At 43.2% G+C, this 12,409-nt stretch overlaps 1 protein-coding gene across 4 annotated transcripts in view; it reads right to left on the minus strand.

Annotated features, from left to right (window-relative positions):
• The window catches only part of SPIDR (scaffold protein involved in DNA repair), a 551,620-nt gene that overhangs the window by 9,899 nt on the left and 529,312 nt on the right, over positions 1-12,409 (minus strand). For all 4 annotated transcript variants that reach the window (XM_075826268.1, XM_075826266.1, XM_075826267.1 and 1 more), the window contains 2 exons: positions 6,114-6,318; positions 2,769-2,915 (listed from right to left, as the gene is read on the minus strand). In XM_075826268.1, the coding sequence (XP_075682383.1) occupies positions 2,769-2,915; positions 6,114-6,318 (352 nt within the window). The remainder of the gene's footprint in view (positions 1-2,768; positions 2,916-6,113; positions 6,319-12,409) is intronic.

Below are 12,409 nucleotides of genomic sequence, written 5' to 3' on the forward strand. Positions count from 1 at the left end.
CCCTGTATACATTGGAATTGTAACTTTTTGGAATAAAATTGGAACACGGTTTCCTTTTAAATAGTATCAGCGCTGGATCATAGTTTCTTCTTGCTTTCTGCAACCGCTCCTACTACTTCTATTGGTCCATATGACCAAACCGAAAAAGCAGCATGAATCAATATACCCAAATAAAAAGTAAATGAAGTAAATATAAAGTTCAATGCGTTGATTCTAGGGTGTTAAACCCAAAAAGCATCACAACTGAATACTTTCTGTAGAAGAAGTTTTTTCAGGTCACCACCTCTCATATTAATATTGATATGATCAATATCTCTCACTTTCAAGAGTCTGGAGTCACATGCATGATGGAGTCGGAAGTGTTTGGGAATCGTTTTTAATAGCTCCACGTCTGCTGCTGTTTTAGCTTTCTCAATATCTCTAACATGTTCCCTGACATGGACACGTATTTCTCGAGTAGTCATACCTATATATATTTTTGGACATGGGCATGTTGCATGATAAATAACCCCTTTGGTTTTACATGTAATCGACCAACAGATTTTAAATTGATTCATGCCACTAGAATCGGTGAAGAATTCGGAGCGTTCGATATTGGGGCAACTCAAGCAGTCCCCACAAGGTTTACAACCCCATTTTGGGCCTTTAGTGGCAAAAACTTTACCCGGTTTAGTTGGTGTTAGGTAGCTATGTACTATAGAGTCACGTAAGTTACGTGCTCTACGAGGTGCCATGGCAGGGTAATCAGGCAGCACCCTTTCTACTGGGGGACCAACATATATCTCACTAGTTATTTGCGTATACTTGGGGACTTCCCAGTTGAGTTTCCATGTTTTAACTGTTGCAGATGCACTACTTCTTAGTTTCTTAGCATCCATTCTTTTTTTGGTTTCATTCTTCTATTGGTCCATGCCTTTTATACTCAAGAAGAACCTCTCAGTTTTAACTGGCCATAAGATTCCCGAGTAAATACTCTGAAGACAACCAATCCTCTGCAGACATCAATGATCCCTGTTGCCAGACAAACTATGTTGTATGAGTCACAAAATGTGTCTCAATTTAAAGTTGCATATATGATGTGAGAGAAAACATTTGAAATGACTGTCTATGATTCTTACTGTATGGAGAAAAGTGTAAAAGAGTTTCCTGTAAACAACATGGGGATTTGTGATCTCAAAGTGTGATAATTAGCCCTACAAATTGGCACCACACGGGAAGCTCTGCCCTAACACCATTTATCTAACCAGTTATAATTGCAAGTCTGAAACAACATTAAACATAGACGCCAACAAGTAAGGAAAATGATTCTGCTTCAGTAATCATCTTAAAAAGCGTCCTGGAAATTGAGCAGGTAGATGAACCCTACCAAGAGGTCTGTTATTTTTTTTTACACATTTCTGTTGTTTTTTAAAGGAAACTTCTACTTTCAAATATGTGAAGTAAATATATGAGGTATGGTATCCGCATGCATACAGTGTTAGCGAACACATAGTGGTCTTAGAATGTTTTAGGGTAGAACCCCAAGAAATGTACAGCTTGGAGGTGTCATTTTGTTTGGCTTGGTTGCTGTAGGTAACAGACGACCTTGGGATAGCCTGACCACCTTAAACTTTATCCTTTGCGACTTACTCTAAGAATCAAACACTTGATGATGCAAGGCTTTACAATGGTTAGATGTCCATGTAATGTCCCGTAATGCAACTGGATGTCTATGTAATGGAACATGCAATGATGTGATGTCTCTGCAAGATGTTCTTCGCCGTTACTGCTTAGACAAACAGTAGACTTCCTACATACTTTCCTTTAAAGATGAAATTATTCTGGACATATTTAGGCCAGCTTCAGACAGTCATAATGTGGTCACATTAAATGTCCATATTACGGACGCAAAACTTGTGGTTCTATTGAACAGAAATTCAATCACCATGAAACCCCAAAATGTAAATAACAACGATATACTAGTAAGTCAGAGAAGTGGTGAAAGTTTGTTGATTGTGTTTGTTTTGCTAAGAGATAATAAAAGATGATTCCTCCTAATACATTTGGCACATTTTAACCTGTCAAAGACGCAGCAAAGCAAATTTATACCTGCTCTATATTGCGCCAGACATTTGTACCATTTTAATGTTATTCAACTAAGGCCTTAGTCACACGAACGTGTTTTACGTCCATGATACGCTCGTGAAAATGACACGCATCGCACGGACCTATGTTAGTGAATGGGGCCGTTCAGACAGTCCGTGATTTTCACGCAGCGTGTGTCCGCTTCGTAAAACTCACGACATGTCCTGTACTTGGCCGTTTTCCGCGCATCACGCACCCATTGAAGTCAATGGGTGCGTGAAAATCGCGCACGGAAGCACTTCCGTGTGTCGCGCGTGTTTTGCGCAACAGTAGAAATTATGGAAAAAATAAAAGCACTTCCTTCATTTCTTTTTTTAAACATCAAAACCGCGTGTCATAAGCATGGCATATGCGTGAAAATCACGCAGCCACGCAGCAAATACTGATGACACACGGAAATGCTGCATTTTTTGCGCGCGCAAAACACACACGCTCGTGTGAATCCGGCCTAAGTAAATATGACAAACTGCGTCTACGTGACGGCTACACCCAGTTTTCAAAGTTGCAAAAGTTGCAAATTGTACTTCAAATTTGTTGCCAGTTCCATCTGCCTGTATCTATCCATATTCCACATTATCTGATCTTAAGAAAGTGAAAAGAGCTGGATCCCAAGTGCCTGTAAATCATTTTTCTTTTGTACCCACCTTTCACGCTGCACAATGTATTTGCCTCAGTTGAAGAATCCAGTTCATCTAGTCTGACAGGGCCAGTGAGCTCGCTAATGCCAGAAGTGCAGGATACAAGGGGCTTTTGTAATGAGAGAACTGTGCGTTCAACACAAATTATCCCGCCTGCCAATAAAAACATTTCAAATTGTGCTGTGTACATTATAATCATTCAAAATAACAGCCGACATCAATGATAGGACTACATATAAAGACAATGGAGGAGATTTACTAAAATATTTATGACAGATTCTAGCGAATCTGCGATTAGATCAATTATATTAAATCTGAACGCCATATTTATTAAAGCGGACCTGCACTCTTACTGACACAAACAACATTACTTGCTTGTGTCATTAACCCCTTACGTAGTGGCCTATTTTGGGCTTTTAGGACCATGCTTTTTTTTCACATTCCACCATATTGTTTTAACTTTTCCGTCGATCTAGCCGTATGATGGCTTGATTTTTGTGGGTCAAGTTATAGATTTAAGTTCGTACCACTTTGGGAGTACATATCATTTATTGGATAACTTTTTATACATTTTTTTGTTGGTGTAAAAAAAGGCAATGTGCCTTGCTGTATAAATATTATGTTAACTTTATTCTACAGGTTTTCACAATTGCGGTAGTGCCCTATATATATTTATTGTTTACTATTTTTTAAACCATAAAATATTTTTTAATTAAAAAATGTTTTATGTATTTGTTTTTTGGGCGACAAGGACTTTGTTTTGTTAAACTTTATTAAACTTTACTTTATTTTTTTGTCACACTAGGGGACTTAAACCTGTGATCTCTTGCATACTGATTTAGAATACATAATATTCCAAAGCATTGTTGCCTGTCACTGTATCACATATACAGGCTATGCACCTAGAATGGGCTAGTAGGAACATAATTATGGCAGACTATTTAAGGTTCCCAGTTGCCATGGTAACCCATCGGCACACCACAAACGTGTCACAGACCACTGATGTGCATACAGACAGAGAACCCTTCCTGGTACAGCAGGAGCCCAATTGTCAATGACCCTGGGCACCTGCTGATGATTGCTTATGTACATGTACGTCATGGAGGATTAGCGGGTTAAAAGGAGATGTGGTTTTCCAGCCATGTCAAGTTCAACTGGTTTATGAAAGTCACATTTTCTAAACAGACAGAAAAATGGTGGTTAACAATGTCAGGTGCAAAATGTTGTTCTGTAGACTGCTCAATATTTCCCTACAGGAACGCATTGTTAGACATGGCACAACCAACACTGAAAATTCTGACAACTCGCCTAACAGCAGGTACTCATTCTCTCCCAAAAACTTCATTATAAAGTATTCATTATATAATCGTTACAAAAAAAAAGACAAATAAACCAGAGCAAATAAAAGGCTCTGTTCACTCAATGTTTTGTCTTTCCTGGGGTTTCTGGTATTTTTTACAATAAGCATACAAGAACCCCGACTGAAACCTGTTGGACCTCATCATAAGTCAAAGGGATCCGTCAAACATGTCTGTCATAGCGGTGATGGCTCTGTTATGAACAAAAGCCATGATGATAGTGTGATCAGAGCTAAATACATACATAGAATATAGCGTTTAATTTTTTTTCTCATAAAAATGTGACAAACTATTGTTATGATGCAATATCTGTGTAATAACGGATTATATTCCCTAAATGCTTCATTCCATAGCCTGGCTTCACACTGTGTTTTTGGTGCATTTTTAACCCTTTCATGACCAAGGGTCATTGATGCCCCTGTGTCCAGGTCAAATTTTCCATTTTTGATATGCACTTCTTTGAACGATAATATCTTTGGAACCGCTTTGAATAAAAAATGTTGAATAAAAATTTTTACAAGACCTATGAGGCTTTCATTTTCTAGATTAGTTTAATTAATTCAGTGTTTTTATTTTTATTATGAGCAGACAAATAACTAAACATTTTAAAAACAACAACACTTTTTTGTAATTGTTTATATCTATCTATCTATCCATCCATCTACACTGTAGAGCTCTGTAACAATTAGTCCTCTTCTCTCTCCGTCACCTTGGATTGCTGTGAGGGGAGAGTGAAGAGGGCTATATACACACGACCGTGAAAATAAATGGCAGTCAACAACTAATCAACTGTCAGTTTTTCATGGCTGTTTTGCATCAATGTGTCTCAAAATGTTAACTCAATTTCCCGGCCGTCTGACCGTTTTTAACTGCCATTTGCCATCCTTTTTTCATCGACATTATAAAAAATAGATGAATTTTATTTGTTAGGGATTTTTTTGTCCCAACCCCCTGACAACACCATAGTGCCCATGTAGATAGTGACGCAATACCACTGTAGATAGTGCCACATTGCCCACATAGATAGTGCCCACTGTAAATAGTGCCGCAGTGCCACAATTCTCCCTGTAGATAATGCCCACAATGTGCCACACACAGTGCCCATGTAGATAGAGCCAGTGTCCCCTGTAGATAGTACCAATATAATGCCACAGTACGCATGTAGATAGTGCCACACCCCCTGTATATAACACCTCCTATAGATAGCACCACACCCACTGTAAATAGCACCACCCCTCCTGTAGATAGCAAAATCCCCCCTGTATTTAGCAATATCCCCGCTGCAGAGAGCTCCACCCCCACCCTGTAAATGGCTCCCCCTTCCTGTAAATAGCACCACTGTAGCTCCCTGTGGGAGCGTAATCCCTTCGGCCGAAGATTCTGCTCCTACAGGAAGCCCCTGATGTCAGTGACGTCAGGGGTTAACTCTAAAAGCGGAATCCCCTGCCAGTGCGGGGATTCTGCTCCAGGAGTAGCCCCTGACATCACTGTCCATATATGGATAGTGACACCAGAGGCTTCCCCAGTATCGGAATCCCCGGCACAGAGCGATCTGACACCGGGGATTCCGCTCCTAGAGAGAGCCGCTGACGTCATTGTCCATATATGGATAGTGACACCAGGGGCTTCTCCAGTAATGGAATCCCCGGCCAGAGTGTCAGCCGGGGTTTCCGCTCCTAGAGAGAGCCACTAACGTCACTGTCCAAATGGACTCAGTTCAGGTGGTGCTATCTACGGTGGGAGGTGCAATGCTTTCTACAGCAGGGGGTTTGCTATCTGCAGTGGGGGTGGCACTATCTACAGCGGGGATGGAGAGACGGCGGGGGCTCCCTCTAGGAGGGGAATCCTTGTCCAGAGCGCTGGCCAGATATTCCGATGCTGGAGGGAGCTTAGGTGGCGCTATCTAAAGAGGGTTTTGCGCTGCCTATAGTGGGTTGTGGGTGGCACTATTAACATTTCATACTCACTGAGAAAATATGCACTAGCTACTTACCATTTTCTTTGACTGCATCCTTGAAAAGAATAATGCAAAGTAACTTTTTTAAAAATATTTCTTGCAGTGTCTTTTCCAATACACAAGATGGCAAAACACAAACTGTCAGGACTCTAGGATTTTTAGATGTCCCAGATGTCACCTGGAGAGTAGTGTCAGTCACATACAGCCATAACGGTTTCTGTCTGGGAAGGTCATTTTGTATCTAGAATTTCAAGTAAAACAAAAACACCATTGTTATCGTGTATAGGAAGTAATAACATTATCACAATTCAGGTTTTGGACATGCTCTCCTTATGGATAAAGCATGCAAGGCGTTTGTCCTAAAGAAATTGGTAGAAATCTAATAAAGTGTGTAAATTTAGAAGAATTTCATCTGTATTGACAAATAACTTCAATACATCCAATAATTAAAAATACTGGTTCTTGTATTATTCATAGATGAAAACAAAAATTCATACATACATAAGCTCATTAACAGTTAAGGTCCTGTTCACATCACATTTGTTCCTTCCGTAGGAAATATACCTAATGAGAAGTCTCGACGTATACCTCCAACAGAAGGCTCCGACGTATCCCATTGTATAGGCATCCAGTGGGATACACTGCCCAAACTCCCCAGGCACATTGCTACTTTAAGAGCTGAGCCCAGGGAAGCCCCTGACATCACTGTTCATACATGGACAGTGACGTCAAGTGCTTTCAACTATGGAGTTCCCGACAAGAGCACCGCAAGTGCTCCGTTCAGGGACTCCTGTTTTAGGAAAGCCAAAAAAAAAAACTCGGAAACCATGGCCAGAGCGTCAGCAGCGCTCTGGCCAGGGATTCCACTCCTGGATGGAGCCTCTGACATCACTGTCCATATATGGACAGTGGCGTCCGGGACTTTAAACTACGGTGCCCTTGGTCAGTGCATTGAAAGTGCCCCGGCCAGGGTCTCCGGGACTGGAGGATCCCCTGATGTCAGTGCCCATATATGGACAGTAACCAGGGGCGTAACTAGGAAAGACTGGGCCCCATAGCAAACTTTTGACTAGGGCCCCCCCTCTGCTGGGTATCACGCAACCCCCCCCCCCTTTATAGATAGTGCCTCCCTATAGATTCCACCACACAGCGCCCCCCTATAGATAGCACCATACACAGCCCCCTGCAGATAACGCCATACAGCCCCCCCTGTAGAGAATGCCATACAGTCCCCCCTGTAGAGAATGCCATACAGCCCCCCCTGTAGATAATGCCATACAGAACCCCTCTGTAGATAACGCCATATAGCCCCCCCCCAAAAAAAAAACGGCCTATAGTTTGTCCTACAAAAGACATGCATCCCCTATCCACAGGATAGGGGATACATGTGTGATCGCTGGCAGCGATAAGGAGAATGGGGGACCGAAAGTCCCCCGAAGTTCTCCATGACTAACCTCGGACTTCCGGCGTCTGCGCAGTTCAATAAAAATGAAAGGAGCGCTAGTCACGCATGCGCACAAGCGCGACCGGCGCTCCATTCATTTCTACGGAGCTGCCGACACAGACCCCGGAAGTCCGAGGTTTGTCATGGAGAACTTAGGGGGGACTTTCGGTCCCCCGTTCTCCTCATCGCTGCCAGCGATCACACATGTATCCCCTATCCTGTGATTAGGGGATACATGTCTTATGTAGGAACAACCCCTTCAGTGGCGTCGCGCTGTAGCAGCCATAGCGGCTGCTAGCGGAGCCTGCGGCCATGGGAGGGGGCCGTGCCGGCGGGTGGCACGGGCCCCCTCATGCTGCAGGCCCTGTAGAAGTCGCTACGGCTGCTATAGCGGTAGTTACGCCACTGCGTATAGGTTTGTACGGCGTATAACTACAGCTCCCAGCATGGCCTGAACAATGATAAGGATATGCTGGGAGATGCGGTTTCACAAAAAAAATCCTATCACCATCATCTCGCTGCAGATCATACAGTGACTACATTACTGATTAGAGGCAGAATAAACATTTACATTAAGTGACTCACCGGTGACGTCTCAGATTCTAGTTCTTTTCTTCTCCCTCCGGCTCAGACATCTATGATGGATTTCTACCGGCCATGACCCATTTCTGCAGTTTTCCGTTCAGATGTCTTCAGCTTCTCACTTTTAAAACATTTCTGCACCTATAAACAAAGTTAAAATTCTCAACACATCTAAATATAACTGTCACAAACACACAACATGCCCCCTGTAGATAGTGACCTACATAGAAGCCCCTATAGATAGTGCCCACATATGGACTCCAGAGCTGCAAGGCAATAGTGCTAACCACTGAGCCACCGTGCTGCCCTACATATAGCTTCCCCTATAGTTATTGCTCCACGTATAGCCCACCTCTGTACATAGTGTCTCACATATAGCTCCCCCTGTATATAGTGTCCCACATATAGCCCACCCCTGTAGACTGTGCACTACATATAGCCACCCTGTTGCTAGTGCCCCACAGGTAACCCACCCCTGTATATAGTGGCCCACATATAGACCCCCCTGTATATAGTGGCCCACATATAGACCCCCCCTGTATATAGTGGCCCACATATAGACCCCCCCTGTATATAGTGGCCCACATATAGAGCCCCCTGTATATAATGGCTCACATATAGAGCCCCCTGTATATAGTGGCCCACATATAGACCCCCCTGTATATAGTGGCCCACACCCCCACATATAGACCCCCCCTGTAGCTACTGCCCCACATATAGAACCCTATATATAATAGCCCACATAAAGATGACCCCCCCCCCCCACTATAGATAATGCCATTCGCATTTTTATGAGGGGAAAAAAACAAAAACTTGACATACTCACATTCTCCGGTTCCCACGCTGTTCACTGGCGATGCAGACATGCTCTCTTCTGAGCATGTCTGCAGGAGCTGAACGAGCGTCCTCCAATGACGCTGATTGGCGGGGCAGAATGACTTGCCCCGCCAATCAGCACCTTCTAAGCATGGAAGCGGCGCGATGATGTCATCGCGCCGCTAGCCAATCAGTATCATTGTAAGGCACTGGATGGTCAGGCACGGAACATGCCCGGCCATTCAGTGCTAATACATGTATTTGGCTGCCGCTAGCACTGGGGCCTCCTCCGGTGCTAGCGACACCTACAGGCATGAGAGGGCCTGTGTAAGGCTCGGCGTCGCGGGCCCCACAGTAGCGACGCTACCGCTGTAGTAGCCATAACGGCTGCTAGCGGCGCCACCGGGCCCCCTCAAGCCCCGGGCCCCGTAGCAGCCGCTACTGCTGCTACCGCGGTAGTTACGCCACTGACAGTAACGTCAGGGGTTTCTCCAGTCCTGGAGTCTCCGGCCAAAGCACTAACCTTTCCATAGTTGAAAGCCCCTGACATCACTGTCCATATATGGACAGTGACGTCAGGGGCTTCTCCAGTTCCGGAATCCCCGGCCAGACCATCAGCCGTGCTCTGCCCAGGGACTCCAGGACTGGAGGTTCCCCTGATGTCAGTGCCCATATATGGACAGTAACGTCAGGGGCTTCTCCAGTCCCGGAATCCCCGGTCAGACGATCAGTTGTACTCTGCCCAGGGACTCCAGGACTGGAGGAGCCCCTGACGTCACTGTCCATATATATCCAGCTCTACCGATGCTCTGACCTGGGACTCTGCAGTTAAAAGCCCCTATTGAGATTACTGTCAATATATGGACAGTGACGCCAGGGGCTTCTCTGGCCCGAGCGCTACCTGATGGTCTTCACGGGGGTTCTTACCCTGCCATACTGTAGCATCCATCACACATAGGCTACCATGTTAAAAAAACGGATAGAATAGTATAGCATACAATGTTATTCTAACCTCCAAAAATAAGGTATACCGACGTTTACCAGCCTGATGAAGGCCAAAATGACACACTTTTGGCCTTTGTCAGGCTAATGGAGCCGTAGGGCCAAAACGTTATGTGAACAGGTCCTAACATGCTAAAAAGAGAAAAAAACAAACTGGTTTAAACATATGACAATATACTCACTGAAACATAAATATATTTATGTTTAACCTGGTTACCAAAAGACACCATCTGAATGCACAATTTAAAGGGATATTCCCGCCATAAAAAGTGATACCATACTACTGCCATGTCTGACTGATGGGACCTCCACCGATCAAGTTTAAGCAACTATTGTTACGCAGTTGTTATTTTATTTATTTTATAGTGCCATTAACTTCAAGGGCAGTGTACATATAAAATACAGACAAAAGATATAAACAATACATAAGATGGACAAACAATAAAAACAAGCAAGTACAATAAACATGAGCTGACCCTGCTTGCGATGGTTACACAATTCACGAGGAGTTCCCAGCATAGTGTTAAATGGGCCTATGGATATGTTTGGCGTTTGCGTGGGAGCTTTCTCGGTACATACGCCGAAAGTAGGGCTGATGTGATGTGAACAGGCCCTAAAGTCAGCAATAACATTTGCTTCAGAGTACACCATACAAGCAATGAAGATTTTTTTGGGGATATATGGGGAGCTTATAGTTTACATATTTCAGCTGCTTTTCCAGTATATGATAATTATGGTATAGCCTAATTTCTTTGTTCTCAGGATTGGTAGTGCTGTCAGAGGTCATACCCCACCAATCATAGCATTACTAGATCAGAATACCCCTTTAAGGGCCCTTTTACATGGCCCTATTATCGGGCAAACGAGCCTTGACAAGCCTCTCGTCTCCATGCATAGCTCCTTGTGAAAGGAGCGAACGAGCACCGATCAACAAGCTGTCTCGTTGATCAGCGCTTGTTGTTACGGCCAAAATGGGCTAGTGTAATAGGACCCTAAGACACTTCTGAAAACCATAATGAAGACTGTAACTATTAGTGCTCATTCAGACGAGCGTGTAACTCGTCCGTGTGACGGCCGTTAAAACAACGGCTGTTACACGGACACATGTATTTCAATGGGGCAGTTCACACGGCCGTTGTTTCAACAGAGCGTGTGAAGGGTCAGTGGAAAAATAGGACATGTCCTATTTTCCTGCATTTTCACGCATCCCTCCATAGACTAGTCTATGAGGGATCCATGATAACGCGTCCTTCATGGGTACACCTCGGACATGAAAAACATCAGCTTTTCACATCCAAGGTTGCCGACGCTCGTCTGAATGTAGCCTTACAATAACAGTTCCACTGATGCAGTAAGGGTCTGTTCACATCACATATGAGCCCTACGTCAGAGTTATACTTTGGAACAATTTCCCAATGTACAACTCTGATGGTAGGCTCCGACGTATCCCACTATAAAGGTATACGAGGAAATAGGTTGGCCATTGCTTTATTGTAAAAAAAAAATGATGCTGCATAATATAATTTTTTTACTGTATACCTTTGTATGGAATAGCATAGTCTGCTATGCTATAACATACTGAAACAAAAAAAAAAGGTATGCAGAAGCATATCAGCTGGGCATATGCCAAAAGGACACACGTTTAGCATACACCAGGTTAAATGGGCCTATGGATATGTTTGGCGTTTGCGTGGGAGCTTTCTCGGTGCATATGCCAAAAGTAGGGCTGATGTGATGTGAACAGGCCCTAAAGTCAGCAATAACATTTGCTTCAGAGTACACCATACAAGCAATGAAGATTTTTTTTTGGGATATATGGGGAGCTTATAGTTTACATATTTCAGCTGCTTTTCCAGTATATGACAATTATTAAAATATTAACGTTTAGATTTTTGTGTGGAAACCAAAAGGTTAACAAAGTAGAAAAAAAAAACCTTCACAAATCTAGTGCAGGTAAATTGACAGGATGAATGTGTATAATCTGTGAACCATAACCTCACCCACTTACATTCTTTAGAGGCTGTTTAGCAGTGAACTCGCCCACTCACTAAGATCGGATTGTCAAGGTGAGTTTCATCACCTGTCTCCATACTACCCTGCTTTTTATGATATGAGACCGGAAATAATGTCCATTATTTGCCTTATGTTTATCTACGAGAATGTGAACAGTTCTGCAAAAATGCTGGAGGCGGTTAGATAAAGAAAGACATTCAGAGAGGAAACAGATGGGAATCAGTAGATCACAACTAAGGTTTTCTGGCCATTCAATGTGTTTTTACTCTTTAATATTGTGGCCTATAGCTATAAAAGACAAATTTCTTGTGTATGTATTGATTAGATTTATTTTATATGATCAGTATTAACTTTAGTGGCAAAAGTTCTTCTTTTCGCTTATTAATGGTTTACCTAAGCAGCCAATAAAAATTGACAAGCACACAACCTGTACTATGCAGCTATTTTTCTTATAGAAGTGACAACCACCAATTAA

The sequence above is a fragment of the Rhinoderma darwinii genome, chromosome 5, assembly GCF_050947455.1.
Source record: "Rhinoderma darwinii isolate aRhiDar2 chromosome 5, aRhiDar2.hap1, whole genome shotgun sequence".
NCBI lineage: Eukaryota > Metazoa > Chordata > Amphibia > Anura > Rhinodermatidae > Rhinoderma > Rhinoderma darwinii.